This window comes from Radiomyces spectabilis (genome assembly GCF_025331425.1).
Source record: "Radiomyces spectabilis strain NRRL 2753 chromosome Unknown BYT42scaffold_12, whole genome shotgun sequence".
In the NCBI taxonomy this organism is placed as follows: Eukaryota; Fungi; Mucoromycota; class Mucoromycetes; order Mucorales; family Radiomycetaceae; genus Radiomyces; species Radiomyces spectabilis.
This window is the reverse complement of record NW_026251937.1, coordinates 1,012,738-1,030,690: the sequence shown is the minus strand read 5'-3', so window position 1 is coordinate 1,030,690 and position 17,953 is coordinate 1,012,738. Positions and strand designations below refer to the sequence as shown.

General features: G+C 42.3%; 4 protein-coding genes across 4 annotated transcripts; all 4 read right to left on the bottom strand.

Moving 5' to 3' along the window:
- Nucleotides 1-537: 537 nt before the first annotated feature.
- On the bottom strand, nucleotides 538-3,535 carry BYT42DRAFT_538293 (OPT family small oligopeptide transporter). Its single transcript, XM_051565513.1, has 7 exons — nucleotides 3,112-3,535; nucleotides 1,964-3,034; nucleotides 1,645-1,873; nucleotides 1,413-1,582; nucleotides 1,214-1,288; nucleotides 714-1,143; nucleotides 538-634 (listed from the first exon to the last, which is right to left on the bottom strand). The coding sequence occupies exons 1-7, from the start codon at nucleotides 3,355-3,357 to the stop codon at nucleotides 591-593; spliced, it is 2,265 nt and encodes a 754-aa protein (XP_051420246.1). The 5' UTR covers nucleotides 3,358-3,535; the 3' UTR covers nucleotides 538-590.
- Nucleotides 3,536-4,290: 755 nt separating this feature from the next.
- On the bottom strand, nucleotides 4,291-6,045 carry BYT42DRAFT_595330 (S-adenosyl-L-methionine-dependent methyltransferase; the record flags this gene model as incomplete). Its single annotated transcript, XM_051570843.1, has 8 exons — nucleotides 4,291-4,517; nucleotides 4,626-4,734; nucleotides 4,866-4,968; nucleotides 5,194-5,249; nucleotides 5,327-5,388; nucleotides 5,462-5,684; nucleotides 5,767-5,877; nucleotides 5,935-6,045. The coding sequence occupies 8 exons, from the start codon at nucleotides 6,043-6,045 to the stop codon at nucleotides 4,291-4,293; spliced, it is 1,002 nt and encodes a 333-aa protein (XP_051420245.1).
- Nucleotides 6,046-6,591: 546 nt separating this feature from the next.
- BYT42DRAFT_502594 (CAF1 family ribonuclease-domain-containing protein) lies at nucleotides 6,592-9,407 on the bottom strand (the record flags this gene model as incomplete). The annotated part of the gene is made up of 9 exons (XM_051564839.1): nucleotides 6,592-7,352; nucleotides 7,423-7,707; nucleotides 7,767-7,883; nucleotides 7,953-8,031; nucleotides 8,205-8,372; nucleotides 8,441-8,540; nucleotides 8,607-8,793; nucleotides 8,893-9,240; nucleotides 9,311-9,407. 9 exons carry the CDS (start codon nucleotides 9,405-9,407, stop codon nucleotides 6,592-6,594), a joined length of 2,142 nt encoding a protein of 713 aa, XP_051420244.1.
- Nucleotides 9,408-16,133: 6,726 nt separating this feature from the next.
- Nucleotides 16,134-17,368, bottom strand: BYT42DRAFT_583261 (histone H2A.V). The gene is made up of 3 exons (XM_051569760.1): nucleotides 17,143-17,368; nucleotides 16,878-16,964; nucleotides 16,134-16,765 (listed from the first exon to the last, which is right to left on the bottom strand). Exons 1-3 carry the CDS (start codon nucleotides 17,143-17,145, stop codon nucleotides 16,460-16,462), a joined length of 396 nt encoding a protein of 131 aa, XP_051420243.1. The 5' UTR covers nucleotides 17,146-17,368; the 3' UTR covers nucleotides 16,134-16,459.
- Nucleotides 17,369-17,953: the final 585 nt, after the last annotated feature.

Sequence of the window (17,953 nt, the reverse complement as noted above, 5' to 3'; positions counted from 1 at the left end):
TTGTGCCTATTCTCCTCCAACAGCATGTTGTGAGGTAGAACCGATCGGTGCAGCATGCAACGATGGAGAGACGTCGTTGGTTCCACTAGTATAGGTTGGCTCTCTGTAAACTGATATACTTCGTCGAGATACGCTTCGTCAAGAGAGCCCAGTTCTATGCTAAAACCCCTTTGAAAACACTCTATGACGATGTGCAAATGTCATTCTTTTGATACTGATTTTAGTGTAGAATATTCTGTACGATACGAGGCTTGCTTATTCTCAGCCAAACGAATACATATTAGCGTCATTGGCCTCGCTCACATGCACAAGGGAAAAAAAAATAAGCTTCCTGCTTCGATGAAAATTGTATCAACTAGTGGCACGAAAATGAAGGAAAGAGAAGATTGGTTAACTAAGATAGCAAAAAGAGGTCACTTTTTTATTTGGAGTGGCTGAAGGCCGAAAAAAATAAAATGAAAAACTTATCGGAAACCTGCTCCTTCGAGGAGTAGCTGAATAGAATGTAAATAATACAATATTATCAAAACTAGAAAAGAAAAAGAGAAAAGAGATAAAATAAACGATTACAATAGAGAACACAGTATAAACTAAGTTGGACAATTCATGCAGCATTGATCCATGTATCGAATATCTACATGGTAAGTAATTGTGAGTTTAAATAGCCCGTTTAGTAAGCATAGAAATAAAAAGGAAAAAAGGCCGAGACTTACCAGCACGATTGCCCCACCAAGTAGGGAAGCGGTACTCCTTGCCAGAGGCACCACCCATCAAGGCAAAGGCAATAAAGAAAACCATGAGCGAAGTAGCGGAATCCAAGGCCGTCGAGATAAGATAGTTATACTTTACAAACCATTCCCGATGGCGACGTTTCATGTACCACTGGGAAAAGATGATCAAGCCAAAGGAAACGGTAATCCACGACGAGTTGGAACCAGGAAGAATACAAAGACCAATGAGAATCATGGGCACGTTGATCAACTCAAAGCCTCGCTTAGGGAACTTCTTGCTAAGCAACCAGAAAGGCACGGGCACAAAGAACCCAATCACGAATGCCCATAAAAAGATATAGTATTTGGTGCCAGGGCCAAACATGGCCATCGGTCCAATAGCTCCCCATGTAATGGCAGCGGAATTGATTGTCTAGATTTCCCATTGTCACAGTTGAATGAAAACGGTCTATGCAGCGCAAATTTTCATGTGATTCGTTTACCTGAGGCGAAGAACCGTTCCAAACGTTATCACCAATGGGATCCAACAGGATTTCGCGTTTGGATTTGACGACGACCTATCAATGAAAAAAAGGCGGAAGGGTTAGTTCAACATCCCTCAGATTGTGAGTATAGCCATATTCGCGTTCTTCTTTTTCTGAGGGGCCCAGAAAAAAAGTAAGCGAAAAAAAAAGAACTTACATCATTGACGATGTAATTAAAAATGCAGCCAATGACCGTTCCCCAGATTTGGTTCAAGAAGACCATTTTCGGCGGCACCTTGAGATAGTGGCCGATCTTGAGATCCTGGGCCATTTTACCGGCCTGACTCATGGTATTGTAACCCAACGTCTTGAAATACATGTTGGCAACTAGGTACAGTCAATTATTAGGCAATAAGTCAAGACAGACAGTGGTAAAATTTTAGACTCACTAGGATAACCGGGCAAGACGAAACCACAGATCATTTCTGTGAGCACGTTCAGACCAAAACCTGATCCGGTAATGGCTTGAATCATGTTTAACGGTAACGACAGAATGGTTGAAACACCAATGGCAAAAATAACACCCCACCATGGCAACTGGCTGTGGTTGGCATAAGCAATACCAATATTGAGACCAATGCCGGCGACATAAATGGCGTAATACCACCAAGAAGGCACCTAAACGGACGGAGGTCATCAGGAAATGATAAAAAGAAAGGCCAATTAGTTAGAATAGAAAAAAAAAGGTTGCATGAATTGACAAGTTACCTCTTTATAGGCCGACATGAGCCGCATGTGAACATCGACTTGTCCTTCGCGAATACGTTGCTTCAAGGTACGGAAGTTACTCCAAATATCTTTGCCATAATACAGCGCGACGTGAGCAATAGTGGCGGTGACGGCAAGATTGATAATGATGTAGTTCAGGGCAAAGGCACCGGAATACTGAGGAATGCCGATCGCTTCGAGTTTGGTGTGATTAAGGGAATTGTCTTCATTCAGTACGTCTCTTTGCGGGTAAATCATGCTCTTGCCGGTAGTTTGGTTGATGGCAAAGATGGAATTCGACAGGAACGGGAAAGCTTGGGAGTCCCATACGTTGGTGTAATACATCAGGGGTACGATAATCCAAAGCAGGATAATACCAAAGAAGATGTTCATTTGTACCCACAAAGGAATGATCAGAGGGTTCAGGTACGATAAATGATTCCAGTCAAAACTGAGCGACAGGATACCCAAGCCTTCATTGACGTTGAGTCCACCAAAGATACGAGTCACCCAGACGGAATCGTTCTTGGCTAGACACACGATGGAAATACCACCGAGCATGGGGAACATATACTGCGGAATGAATTCATAGACAAAGATGGCACCAAAGATCATGAAGAAGAATTTGGTACGCCATCGAGCTTCGTTCTTTTCCGAGTTGAAAGTTCGCAAAAGCGACACGGTAGGCAAAGTGAGCGGCCAAATCATGTTGGCAGGATAGACAAGGTAAGGACGCAATTGGCCGGCAATACCGTAACCAACGAGCTGCGTGGCAAACAGCAAAAAGATGGATCCGGCCGGTCCTGGGGGGTTGTTATAGTACAGTTCTTGGGCGGAAAGGATATAGGTTGCATACGCCGAATGATTGGCCGATGACACCATAACAAATATGCATGTGTGTTCTTTCACGTTGAACGGACCAGGGTTAAGCCAACCACCCTCTGGAAGGTATTTAGCCCACGCCGTGCAAACGATATACGCGATCAACAACATGAAGGTATCCGTCAATGGAATACCCACGGGTTTGAACAACATCAGTTGATACACGGACGAACTAAGACAAGCAAGGAGCTAAAAAAAAAAGGTCCATGAATAAATGCTCGCGTGAGACAGACCGGTATGTGCATGGGTTGGATCATCATACGTACCGTTCCCACCAGTACCGCACGAAAAGTGAAGGATCTGAGAGTGGGATCATCTTCCATTGTTGCCAGCTCGTTCACCACTTTAATATCGATATCTTCATCATCGTCTTCGCTCACGGGCTTTTGACTTTCCGTATCAAGTTTGTCGGTCTTTTCATAGGCAAGATAAGCATCTACATCATCCGCTTGGATTTTTTCTGTGAATTCCTTTTCCGAACGCCGATCAGCGTCCCGCACGTTTTCCGCCATTAGTTATATGCCAAACGTAACGTGAATGCAAAGTATAAAGAATTCAGAGTATGTTAATCAATGTAAAAAAAAAAAAAAGGTTTTAAAGAAAATAGAGTATATAAAAATTAAAGAAAACTAGAAAAAGGAAAAGGAAAAGGATGCAATGAAGAATGCAGTAGAAAGTCGATGGGTAATTTTTATCTTTTATTTTTCATGGAGTCAGGGAGCTCCTTATTTTATAGTGAGCGATTCCAAGCAGAAAAAGCCACCTGATCCTTTGCGAAGCGAGCCATGAGAATGATCTCATTTCAAAAAGTTACATATGTTTTGCTTAATTTATCAACGCCTTCTCATTTTCTTTATTCGTCATGAAAACCCCATTCAACTGGTAGGCGGATCCAAAGGATGGCAGAGTTGCACGATATCACTGTCCGTGCCCAAATCGAACGTCCACGAATTGGCATCTTGGTACACATGACAGTTTTGATCTGAACACCAAACACCTTTATAGACATTCTTTCCTGAACCGTGTCACGACTCCATTTACCGAGAAAGTTGAAAGTTGCCAGGAATGGCAATCATCGGCAGATATTGCTGCAATTTCCTGGTAAATGGCGCATTTTAAGTTGTTACACATCTTTGATTCAGATTAGGCAAATGTGGTCCAATTGAAGCAATGAAAGAGTTCGGACTCAAGTGCCAAAAAAAAAAAAAAAAAAAAAAAAAACTCCACAAACGTAAATCCTTCTGTATACCAATCCTGGACAAATTTCCAACCTTTAAAGAAAAAAATACACCCTATTATCCATCGATACACCATGTGATCCTCGGACGTATCTGTTAACATACATGGAAATAACAGCCACCCAAATCATAAAATTGCAGAAAGGAAAAAAAACCAAATGAACAATAAATAATGCTAAAGGACAATGAAAGAAAAATGCATTGAATCTAAAAACCTACAGGGGGGCTTTGAGCAGATTCGGTGGTGTGGGCAAAAGCAAGCACCTTGTAGATTCTTCCCATCTGTTCCGGATCCAATAAACGTTGCACGCCTTGAATCATATTTTTACGACTTTCAGGTGTCTTTGCATTCTTTAGCAGCATCTCCAAACGCAATTGGATGCCCAAAGACTGCAAGAATTGGGATTGTGTCACTGGGCCAAACGCGGCCATTCCTAATTGTGTAACCCGATCACAAATAGACTTTTTTCAGCTTCTCTTTTCTTTTATGCATAAAGTAAAACCAAGATGTTCAGAAAAAAAAAGGGTACAATTCGTCCTACCTTGCGTCTTTGCGACCACCTGTTTCAGCATATCGAAATCCACATCGACGCTTAGATCAGCACTTCCAGGATCACTCATTGGATGAACAATGCGATGTTTTCGAATAGCCTGATCCATCCATGAAAAAACGAATAAATGGTTAGCAGCAAGACATTAAAGCGAATGAAGACGTATCATTATAACGGAAAAAAAACCAGGGTGCTTGGGAATCTTTTCTCCATGATATTCAAGAGACTTACACGAAGCGTGTCACCTTGGATGTGATCCTGACCGTAATCAATGATCAAGCCAGCACCGCCGTTTCTTTGTACCAATTGAGCCATCTTCTCCATCACACTCCAACTGTCGGGAGAAATCTCGACGCGATCGCCAGGATCACGGTTGGCAAACTGATCGTTTTGATCCATGTAAGCTTTACTGGCAATGGTCGGGGTTGGAGCACGGACAAGACGAAAATTGTATTCCCTAAAACACACAATTGGAGATGCCAAAAACAGAAATAAATTTCCATGATTGAGCAGAATTAGTAGATAATTACTTAATCGGGGAGGAGGGGGGGCTACTTACGACTCATCTGTGTCATCAATATCCACCAACATTTCCCGCCAACCCTCCTCTGTTTTCTTGTGATAGAGGTTTGCACCACTTTAGCTTCGGGTGTTCATTGGTGCAGTACATCGCCATGGCGCCGTTGTCTTACCTCAAAACTGTGAACGGGAAGCGCATCGAAAAATTCGTGAGCCATGACAAATGACCACTGGTCTGCAAAAGTGAGTTTGAGCCGTTATTCCTCATGATACAACTGGATGAACAAAGAAGCCTTTTTTTCCCATACCTGGAATCACTTCAATACCGTCGTGCCAATTTACTTTGACACCGTCGGGACGCGTAATAGTTTCAACTGGAAATGTATCCTTGTCGCCAGCGAGCCGGGTCACATCCGCATCCGACGATCCTTCCACCAATGTAGCTCGTTGCATCTTGCGAAGTCCCGGGCTGGCTTCAATCAAATGAACATCCGTAATGGTTTCGTAAAAGTATGGGAAACGTGATAATGCCTGCAAAAAAAAAAAAAAAAAAAACCGGAAATAAGCATCATCCGCATTGACAGAAACCACACGGTCATTGAACAATATTCACACGCAAGATATCACTCATCAGGGTACCTCGACCTGGCCCAAATTCGACAAACTGCGTTTTCGCTGGTTTTCCCAGACGCATCCACTCTGTCAAATACCATACACCTGCCAACTGCCATTCTATGTGAGCTTTTTTTCGTCTTTCTTGCAACTCGATGTTTGCTTCTACCTCTCCAAAGGTTTGACTGATTTCAGGTGAAGTGATAAAGTCGCCCTGTCGCCCAAACACATCGCCATGCATGTAGTAGCCACTTAAAGGATTCACAAGCACTTGACGCATATAGTGAGCCACCGTCATTGGTCCCGTGAGCTACAAGAACGGCCGAGAAGACAACAAAGATGAAACGCGCAACAGTTAGCATTTCGTTCCAATGAATCCACTGTGGCAGTTTGTTTGCAATCTCACCTTGATCGAATCTTTCAAATGCTTGGCTAGTGGAGACAGATCCTCTTTCCGTACCGAGGGGTTGGCTGTTGTGTAATATCGTAAACAGGCACCGTATCTGGCACCATGTCGAATACCTCGTTGCACTATCCTTGGCACTAGACAGATCATCACAGTGGGACCACGATCTACGAGCCGCACCAATGCGGCTATCTATTAGAATTTTTTCATGGACTGCTCGTGCTGACTTTGGAAATGCCCTCCGCATGCGTCCAAGTTCCTGTTAAAGCATGGCAGACAAATGCGTTTCAAATTTAGTGCACTTGATCACTTAGGGTGCCATTGTATAATTGTTTTCTGAAAGAATTCATAATTAGAGAAGAAAAAATGAAAGAGGCATTTTGTACAAAATGTATGTTACAATATCTACAAAGTATCATCCTACAGATCATGTTGCGATTTTTGTTTCTTTCGTTGGGCCTTGTTTTGCTTTACATGATGGCTTTCTTGGGAAGACTCAAAAGCACGTTTCTTTGATTGATGATTGGCGCATTGATGCCCATGCTGCTGGTTGTGCGTAGCTTTCTTAATAGCATTAGAGGGCTCTCGAAGGCGTTGGAAACTTGGAGGTAACGGGATATCTAAATCTGTAAAGTAACTATCAGTTAAACTGTAACCATGGACCTTCATTTTTGAATAGTTTTTACCATCATAGCTAGATCCTCCAGTGGGCACTTCGTTATTCATCAATTGGGTGGACATGGGCATGGTGTTGGAAGAGGCGGGCACAGTACTTGATTTTTTGGAACTGGTATTTGCATTCGCTACGCCATTGGCTGGCTTAGCATCCGTCGCTACCTGCTTCACGTTCTGTTCACCGGCATCTGTTGACGCTGTAGGGCTCAACTTTTCTCGCCATTCTTTGTGCGTCATGATCAGAATCTTGGCTGCGTCAGCTGTGATGCCATAACTGTTTCCTTCGGCACCTTCCACCAAAAAAGGCAAGATTTTCTCAACACCAACCAGGCCAGACTTTGCTAATTCAATCCTGTTCGGATGCTTGATATCCATCCAGGCTTGGCTATCATTGACCCAGAAGATAGACAGAGGCGCAAGATCATGGAATATCTTTTCCAGGCCTTCCTTGCTCAACCCAATCGGTATATTACTCAAAAAGAATCGGTTGGCGCGCTCCATGAAAACTATTTCCAAAACAAACTTGGCATAAGAAAACGGTGGATATGATAGAGAGTGTCAGGGCTGCATGCTTACTGTATTCTTCGGTCTTTTCCAGATCAATGTAAGGATAGTCACATCGCATCAGATAAATGCGATTATAGTAGGGTGTAAGTGATTCTTTCAAGAATAGTTTCCGGGACGTCACGCTGTCCGATGTGTCAAGACTCAATTTTCTCTTTTTCGGTTCGGGAGGAGCATCGTCGTTCTCGTTATCGCTGTCATTCTCACTGTCGCTATCGGCCTCATGATTATCGTGTTCCACGGTTGCGTTGTCATCAATTTTGCTTTTTTCCTTTTCACTGTTCTCTTGAGTTTCCTCTGTAGCGCATTGTTAATGCCCATAGTGTGATCACCCATTACATCGTTTGCGTGCATACCTTGCTTTTCCAGAATAAAATGTACAAAGGCGATATAAACATATCCAGTAATATAGGCATCATAGCCTGCTTCATGGAAACTTTGGCCTTGATATCGATCAAAGTTTTCCGCCATAACTGCATGGATTGAAAAAAAAAGGTTCATCAGAAGAACGGTATTTTCTTCGTTTGATAATATGCGCTTACCAACTTTGGGTCCGCTCTCTTCCATTTCTTCTTGTACCGCTGCATACAAATTGCCCAAGACGGTGGACTGGAAACAATTCTGACAAACGAGACATTTATTAATAACCGCGGGATAAGTGTCCTTTTTTTGGAGGAGCGAAAAATTACCATGAGCGCAGGATGAAATTCAGCTAGATATTTGGTATCGACGAATCTAATCAGGGATCGTATGAGAAACGGGAGCGACCGATTTCCGAGCAAAATAACCTACACTGGCCACATTTCTTTGGCGGTTTTTTTAAATTCCACCATATTCTGAGGAAGGTAACGCCAAAACTGATCTATTGAATGACACAGATCGAACAGGCCGTTGTGCGCCACCACGGGAACACCCGCTTCATTGATCAGATCAATCACTGTACGAAAGTTGGGACCGGTAAACTTGATAAAAAAAATGCGATTAGGATCAAGTAACCCATGTGTCTCCAATCATTAAGATGGAGGCTTACTCTACTAGCTTTGGGCCGGCTACGACGTTCTTCTTCCGATAATTTGGTAATTTGTAAATGTTTGGTATCGCGTGTGGCGGCTTTCAGGAACCCATTGTAACTACTGATATGAAACTTTGGTGAGCCATCGTCACGAGAGAAGAAGAGAAAGAACGCATAGGGATACCTCTTTCTGATTTCTTGATAGATTAGTTTTTTTTGAAAACCGGAATTTGTCTGAATAATCAACGGCTTCTGCGATTCCGCCTGGAGCCATTCTGAGATTTTCGTTCTATTTACGATTTGTGAATACAAGTTGTGTTTGGCAAAAGATAACAAGAATGATCTTACCGAAGATTCGACATAAAGTCTTGCTGTGATTTCGTCAGTACGGCCTCTACACAGGATCATGAGACTATGCCTTGCGTACAGAGGGCAATGACATGATGTAATTTTACCTGTAACATCGCGACGATCAACAAGGGTAGTGCCGCTCGACGACGGGTACATGGCCTCTTCTTCGGTATAGTTACAAAAAGGGATGCCTTCGGCGATCAACTTGTTGAAATCAAAATTATTCTGCAGTAAAAAGCTTAAAGAGCTGGCACTTGATAGGAAGCTGCGATGGAAAGCAATCTCGTTGGTATCACGTCCAAAGATATAGAAATTAAAGGGACTGGCAACATATCGATCGCCAGTTCGTTTGAATGCGCAAATTCCGTATTGAATGACGGTGAATTCCTTGACGCTATTTCTGATCTTGTCGTAACGGGTCTGAGGATCGTCACTTGGGTACAAGTGAATGTTGGACGGATGCAAACCTAATCGATGCGGATGATCAGTATATATTCTCCCCACGGTACCTCATCATCCAAAACTCGATAGTGGTACCTGTGAATTCCGCATCAATGGCAATGAAATCGGCTTCAAGAATGGCCTTTTTGATAATCGGAAGTGATTCCGTGAAATTCGAATAAAGGACTTCCATACAGATGGTTGTGATCTATCGTATTGATGAACAAGTCGAGAAAAAATTACCAAAAAATCGAAGCTTGCATTTTCAGAAGGGAACAAAAAAGGCTGAAACAAGTCACAGAAGATTTCACACCAATTTTCTGCCTTTTTGCATAAATCTCGCCGAGGTCTAGCTAAAACCTTTGGATCTGTGCTTCGTATGCTGCCTTGCCAATGTACAATGGTAAACCGCATACAGTTTAATTGAAAAAACCTGGATAAATAGTTTTCCAAAATAATTCGAAAGTAATGACTTCCTTGTTTTCACCTGTGGGCGATAGGACTGTTTACATACAATGATCATTCCTGTTTAGAACTACGGTAAGTGATTAACATTATACGGTCCTAATCATTATGTTACCTCTATCCATTTATTGCACCTGACATTAACGATAGTATGAAGGGAGATTAAGGGAACAACAAAAGGGAGAGGGAGAGCGAAAAAAAAAGGTGTGGATACAGTCGTAGTGAAAGATACAGACGCTGAATCTGGCAACAACAGCTTGATAAGCTGTGTGTAATCGAAAACGTTCAGGTATCAAATCAGACAGTGAGCTTAAAGTGATTTCCGTGCAATCCACCCACCTTTTTTTCTGGCCATGGCGGGATTCGAAATCTCAGAATGAGAGGAAAAAAAGGTCATGCATTCAGAAAAAAGGTGTTTGGTTTGCGCAAGGTTCCGTGCGCCTAACTACGGGCAAGGTTGGTCCGTTTGATAGAAACATTTAGGGATTTCAATGATATATAGGATTCAGGAATGTTGCATTGTAACGAAGCTTCAAGTAAGTTGGACCTCAACCTCAGCGCTGAGCTCAGTTCATATCCAGGCACCAGGGGTGTGCAGTCCATTTTCTATTCGCTAATTGATTTTGAATCGAGTAGGGTGCACCAAGTGTTGATCAAAATACTATGTACCAACCGAACTACGAAAGACAGCTGTGAATCCAAAAATAATCAGTCGCAATATGCGTCAAAATATACGCCTAGTTTCATGAATGGAGGATTGTGATAACAACACTTCAAGCCATTCTGTAGCTCGGCGATGCATTTTTGGCTATACTTATTCTTGGAATACGAAGTCAACTGCATATCGTCTAGTTACGACTCACTTGGCGGCAATGAAAAAAAATATTCATTGGCTAAGTGAACATCAACTCCAAACCTGCGAACCGAGGGCCAAAGTGACCCTACACGTCTTACATCAATGCAGATTGAAGCCATATTCACAAAAATGAACAAATTTTAGCATTGTGGACCCCATTGCACCGCAATAAAAAAAAAAGGAGGATCCATCGAGATTGATAACTTTATATCACGCATGGAAGACAATTCCATCAACACAGACGCGTCGATGCAGGAATCAGCGGCAGTTTTGTCTTATTTAGACGTGCGTCAGTCTGTGTGGATAGTGATGCCGTTTCACTGTCATGGCAAAAAGGAGGCAAAATAATTAAGTATTGGCATAACAACATGATCGACCATGGCTTCCCTCGCTGCGAAGGTTGCTTCACGTCGCCTGATGCACAAGTATAAGCTGAGCAAAGGTACTTTTTGCCGAGCCAGCACCTTCATAAATGCTTGGTCGGTGATGAGAATAGCTCTGAGTTCTTTTCCGCAGCAATGTACTGCGCAAGTGAATCGGGCTTTTTGCTACTCTCCTTCTCTTTCGTCGTTTCATCACTTTTTTTCCCTGGTCCACTTTGTTGGAAGTTTGGAAACGCTCTCTCCACTGTCAATAAGTCCACAGTTGTTTACTCTTGCATGTTTTGTATACCCCATCGCCGCTCCTCATTCTGGGTTGGTCAACGTTTTGCTTGGCCATGCATTCCCTGTATGATTTCGTCCAAGGTTGTTCTCCAACACTGATGTCAATCTTTTGATTGCGGGTGGGCTGTACTATTCTTATTTCAAAGTTACGCGTTGAGCAAGCTACTCTTTGAGTACGCTTTTGAGACCCAAGGACTCCACACGCTACAGCTGTGTAGTGAATAGGTCTCACGTCAAGGCTTGTGGCTTATGCTGCCTAGAGAGCCTCTGAGCCGACATCGCATGATAAATACCTCCCCTATTGCGACGCAGGGACCCCGACGACTGTTGCTGACGAAGTGGGGTCATCTCATCAACACGAGGGGTGTCGAACTGTTGGGATCTGAGGCAAAATTATATCTGTTCGACTAGAGGGTTCCGATTGAAAGTCAAGTGGCGTCCCAGTTGATAGCCGCTTGTTTTTGGTGACCTACTTGCGGAAGGCCTGGTTGTGCCTACATCGATATTGCTTCTTCCTACTTCGGCGGGACGTTGTCTAGGATGTGCTTGGCGTGTACGATACTCACTTGTGCGGGTAATAATTAGCAGTTTGAGCAGGTTAATTCCCGCGATGATGCATTTTTCTGCAGTTATTACCACTGGTAGAGTTCGTATCAGCGTTCGTATTAGCGGATGCAATGGTTTATCTGCAGCGAACTTGTTATGACAATAGCGTCCGTAATGGACATACCAATTTTCGGTTATGTTTCATTCGCGGCTGGGGAATGGTCTGGGTGGCGTATGTGCCGATACACGAAGCAAAACGTCTCAAAGTGTCAAGTCCTTCCGCGTTCTGTCCTGGTGTTCCTGGTGCAAGGCTCTCTCTGTCGTTTCGGTGTCCCGGCGTTCGTGCTCTTGGTGCTTTTCGTTGCCTGGCAGTCGTTGGCCTGGCATTTCCCGTTCCCTTTCGGAATTCAGCCCTATGAAATTCCCATCCAGCTGTTCATCCTTTCTCTCAGCTGGCGTTTTCCGCATCGTCGTTCTCTGCGGTTATGGGGTCCTGGTGACGGTTGTTTCCTTTCAGCCTGTCGTATTCCCTCTCCCACCTGTTCCCCCTTTTTCTCCAGGTGTTGTTCTGTGATTCATCTTGTCCCTTCGCCACTCTATCTTTTCTCTCCGGACAATGTAGTCTAATAGCTTTGGGTTTTTTTTCTTCTGGCCTTTTTTTTTCCCAACCTTCGTCATTACAGCTTTTAGACTTTAATAATGTTCCAGGCTAGATAATAAAGTGTCATTCTCAACTCACCATTACCGATTATTCTTTATTGGCGAGTGCAGTGTGTATTGGCCACTGTTGCAGATGGAACGAATAACAAGCCGCACACCCGCTGTGCAATGGATGCCGCCTGCCACCGGAGGCCGCCCTCTTACATTGAGCGACTTTCGTCAGACAAAAAGCCTAACGCATACACGGCATAACCTGGGCGAGAACTCTTGACGGACTTTGGTATATTAATGACAACCTTATGGCAATACCATGCAACGTGATTTGTTTCTGAACACGCGCAAAGCAGCACTGATTGACCCCCTCAGCTCCATCCCGCCCAGGCTATGATAGATCAAGAAAGATGTGTGCGTATGTTGGGTATTTAAAAAATTGAGTTAGTAAGCTCTTTAATTGATTCAAGTTTTCGTCAAGATATTTTACCTTTGTTATTTGAGTTTGCAATAGCCATTGATTGCTTGACATGACTTGGATTATATGACATTGAAAAATTTTTGAATTAGTATACGTTCATTACATCATAGCAAAGGAAAAGAAAATTGGACTTGCCTTTGGACCAAATGGTGTACCGGAAAAAAAAAAAAAAGATGATACGGACCCCCAGGTAAGCTTCTTCTTCGATGCGGAAAATAAAATTGCTTCCAGGGACAGTTAAGCGATGGATCGGTGGTGTCAGCTTAAGCAGGCAAAGATATTGACGTGGCCAGAAGTGACGGTAACTTCGAGTTGGATTCCAGATATCGAGAGTCCCCCGAATAAAAAGAAAGAAAAACAAATAAATTACATGATGATAAAAAAAACAATCGTCGCGTCAGTAAAAACCTCATAAAAAACCGTGTGGGAAAAAAAAAAGAGGAAAAGATTGCGAAAAGAATATGTACATGAAATATAAAATACAAAATACAAATTATAAACTACAAAATACAATAATCGGGAAGACATCGCGAATACCATATGATGAGAAGCAATCCAAAGGAGAGGAACCATGAAGAGGACACGTAAGCGTTTTTCTGATGAAAAAGTGAGTCACACCACCAACGATGGCCTTTAACGTCATCCGGTTTCTCCAGATGGATGGATGGATGGATGGCGAGAGAAAGTCAACTTGTAGTATCCAGAACTTGTCATGCGAAAAGAAAACGGAAACCAGAAGCTGGAAGAAGGATGGAAGTAACGGAGAGATAAGTCTGTTTTGCCGGAGCAAAATCGATGGTAGACCACTCGACGCTTACCTTTTTGAGGATGGTAGTCGGTTTAAATACACGGAACAAGAATGGCCTGGATGATGGATGCGGATGGGATCTTGATACAATGATAGTGAGGGTTTATCAAGAGAGAGAAAAGAAAAAAGATAAAATTGAAGACCAAAATATATGATTTTCCATGGATGAAAGAATAGTCACCCCACTGATGCATGAATTCATAGATCGAGGCACGTCTGCTTATGTATTATTCGATTCATTGAAAATTGAAAGAGAATGAAAGGTATAAATGGCAGTATAACTGACAGGAAACCCAAATTAAAGGATGCTACAAAGCCGCCAGTCGTATCATCAACAACTTTTCTTCAAAAAGAGCTCTACTCACATTTTTATTTGAAAGACGACGATGCTCTGTTTGATCAAACGGAACCTTGCTGCTGATTGTTTCGCCTATTATTGTGAAAGTGGGCAGCGAGGCATGGTTGAAAGATAAAAAAAAAAGGTTTAACAGGTCCTGATAACTTGGTGTAGATCATGTGATTTACAATCGCTAATTTCCCAAAGATTTTAATCTTTCAACCACTAGTTGCGCGTGTGATCTTGAAGATCACAAAGTTTGGTTCTTTGGATGTGTAGTAGGGATGTTGCTCTTAGGGAAGTGGGAATAGTAGCTGATTAAAGATGTGTTTGAAATGGGATGCTCCATTTCCAATACTCAAAACTCCGCACTCGAATTTGTGTATCCAAAGGTTTCGCTTGATGGTGTTCTCTTAACTCTAATCTTTTGTCAATAAGCGGTTGATTTTTCGGTAAGATTTAGTTGATGTGCGCATAAATCTTTGCGTATTCAATGGCCAACAGAATAGCACAGTCTCTTTTTCTTTTTTCCCGGGGGTCTTGCCCCCCCCTGACCTACCGCCACATAGCGATCATTTTCTTCATCCACGACAGAGGAACAACAATATGTACACAAAGTTAGGAACAAAAATAGTCAACTACAGGTGACAATGTTCATCTGTTTTGAAGGAATTAACGAAAGCCATCTGTGCGCCTTTCTCCAGAATACCCTCTCGTTAAAGTACATAATCTGTCACACTATGGCGTACGAACGACCGAGTACTGGAAACAATGAGCCCGTTGCAGCATTTGGAGGTAGTGGATACGTTTGTCACAGCCATTGGCGTATGCAGGCTGGTGGACCAATGCCAAACTTTGAGAGGGCTGGTGGTAATTGGTTGCAATTCGTTGGCGATGGACGGCATTCAGTACACTCGAATTATTCTCGGAGAGTGGCAAGCCCTTTACGAAGAAGCACAAGACCAATTGATGGTTGATGAGTGAGATCCCCACAGTACGAATTTAGGAGCCATTCAAAACCTTTTAAAAATAAAAAAATAAAAATAAAAAAATAAAAACGATACCTCCCACACTGTCCAACTGTGTCATACTATGCTTATACGGAACTGCCGTGACCTTGGCATATTTTTGCAGTAAATTGAACTTGTAGGGGATTTCGAATATTGTGGTGATATCTGTAGAAACAGGATCCACTCAGAAATTGGTTTATCCATGGAGGGAATGGCATGAACAGCAGCATTTCTTACGCGTAATTCTCGAAAGATCGATTTCTCTGGGAAAGGACTCTCGAACATGCGGTGCTCAGAAGCGGATCGTTTTCGATTCAGACTAAAACAAATCGGGTGGAAGAAAGCGGTGTTCAGCGGCAGCATCGCGGACGTCGGCAGCCGAATGGCCATCGCGCTTCCTCTTTCAAAAGATCGTTAAACGTTTCGATAGGAGCATTTTCACAGTGTTGGCCTTATTTCATATTTATTGGTGATGTTAGATTATTTTTCGGAAAGGAAAGGAATAATGCCATGACTGACACATGGTGAAGTGAGTTTATTACAGTCGCTTTATCAAGTCTATTATTTTACTTTATTTGCACCGTCCGCTTTCGCCTACAGTAATTTACGAATTTGTCCGCACAGCAGAAACATATACACTCGCGAAGTTTGTTAAAGTTTTATTTTGTGTCGTGAGCCTTTCACTTGAATTCTCGCCACACCGAGTCAAATTTCTCCATGGCATTTGCATATTCATGCATTATTATTGGAAATATCTCTATTCGACAAGATAAAATGAAACGGAATACTGTATGCTCACATTAAATGACCCTTTCGCGCACATTGCTTATCCAGTGCTGCGATATTTTTATCAAGTGAGTTTATTGCGCAGTGATATAGCAGCGATGGTTCACAGTAATGGATTCCAGGTTGAATCGCGGTAAACAAGTAACACCAACACGTTATCATACAACAGCCATCATGGCAACCCAACTTTGGGCCTATAAAAAAAGAATAGCCGGCTGCGAAAGCTTATTCCTAATGACTTGTCTACCATGTTTCATGACATAGTGATGAATTTCTACGTTACGTTTATCTCCTAACGACAAGCAAGCTTATACCGGAGGGCCTATATTTCATGCAAATATACCGTCAACCATCATTGTTCTTCCCAATCATCAAATATCGTGGGTGTCCAATTGTATTCTGAAGATATAAAACAATAAATGCTAAAATAATGGGTGAAGAAGAAAAAAAAGCTTCGAAAGAGCCGTGAAAGATCTGTAAATGTGATGGAAAACAAGTAATCTCTAGGTAAGAACAATGATAAGAGAGAAAAGAAGCAAGAGATACAAAGGAAACACAAATTATGCGACAGTAATAATAATTGTTTTTCTCCCCCCTCCCTTTTTTTTTTGGTAGACGCGGTAAAATCGGTGAGTTTCGATTACATCTTTTTTCCCATCTTGGTTTTGCCAATGAGATTCTTGTGAATGTGGGGCAAGACACCACCACCGGCAATGGTAGCTTTGATCAATGCATCGAGTTCTTCGTCTCCGCGAATGGCAAGTTGCAAGTGTCTGGGCGTGATACGTTTTACTTTCAAGTCTTTGGTAGCGTTACCGGCTAACTCGAGAACTTCTGCTGTTAAATATTCTAAAATGGCGGCGGTGTACACGGCTGCTTTGGATCCGACTCGAGTGTTACTCTTGCCTTTTTCTTTCAAGTAACGATGGATACGACCTACAGGAAACTAAACTCCACGCTTAAATATCGCGTCATTGGCCCAACCTTTTTTTTTTTTTTGTTTCCCCCTTCCCTCTCTTGTTCGCTTTTCTTTTTTTACTATGCTGAACGACAAGTACCTGAAGTCCTGATCGCGCCGATTGTGATAGCACGGGTGCTTTATCTCTGTTATCTTTGTTGCTACCTGAATCAAGGGCTCTGTCTGCCTATGTCAGAAAGAATAACACGTCAGACATGGTCATTGCACGATCTATGTTTCATGCTCAAAGCAAAGCATTCTTCCCATTATGCACAACACGTCGCGTTATACAACTTGGCGCGTGCCATATCGTGCGGGAATATGGGATTTCGTAATGGTGAATGGGTTAAGGAACGTAAGATTACCATATTATTCTATAGTGGCGGTGATGAAGTAAATAAGGTCGACTATTGAAAAAAGAAAAAAAAAATCCGGCGATTGGAGGACGATAACAAAATGATAATGAGAATTGTAACTTTTTTTTCCTAATCCAAAAAAAAAAAGAAAAAAAAAATTCCGCTCAAACGCGTTCTTTGTTGAAAGTCTCTTGCAGCTGTCTCTCCATTTTTGTCTTTTTTTTTTTTTTTTCTTGTCCCACCAATCCTCATCCGATGGATTTTGTGAACAACGACGCGACTATCAATGTAGTTGGTCTCAATGTCTATCGACTGCTCCGCCTTTCTAGTTTTTTTTTTAGTCTTGAGTATTAGCTGTGACCCACTTTCAACAAAGGGGACTGAACAATTTTTTTTTTTTTGGCATTCCCAATATATTCGCCGATACGTTCATTCCACCCCTTTATCATGGTATACTAAAAGGAAGATTTGAAAATTTATACAATTGCGGGCGAAGCTTCGCATGAATCGTGTTGGGGCCTTCCTTTTTTTTTATACCTTTCAATCTATTGCAAATACAGTAACTCGGTTTTATCTCACCGTCTTTGCCTGTATATCATGTCATCGGAGATGTCAAGACGAGGACTTATTCTGCTGAACCCAAAGTAAGGTTAAATATTTTGGTTCAAGATATGCTATGAAAACATTGGATACTTGCTTGCACATCCTAATGGCTTCGTTTTTCCGGGAGTTATGAGTAGCATAGAATGTATACTGTATTTAATTACAGTAAAAGTGAAAAAATCGGAGAAGTTGAAGAAAGAGCACTATGAATGTACGA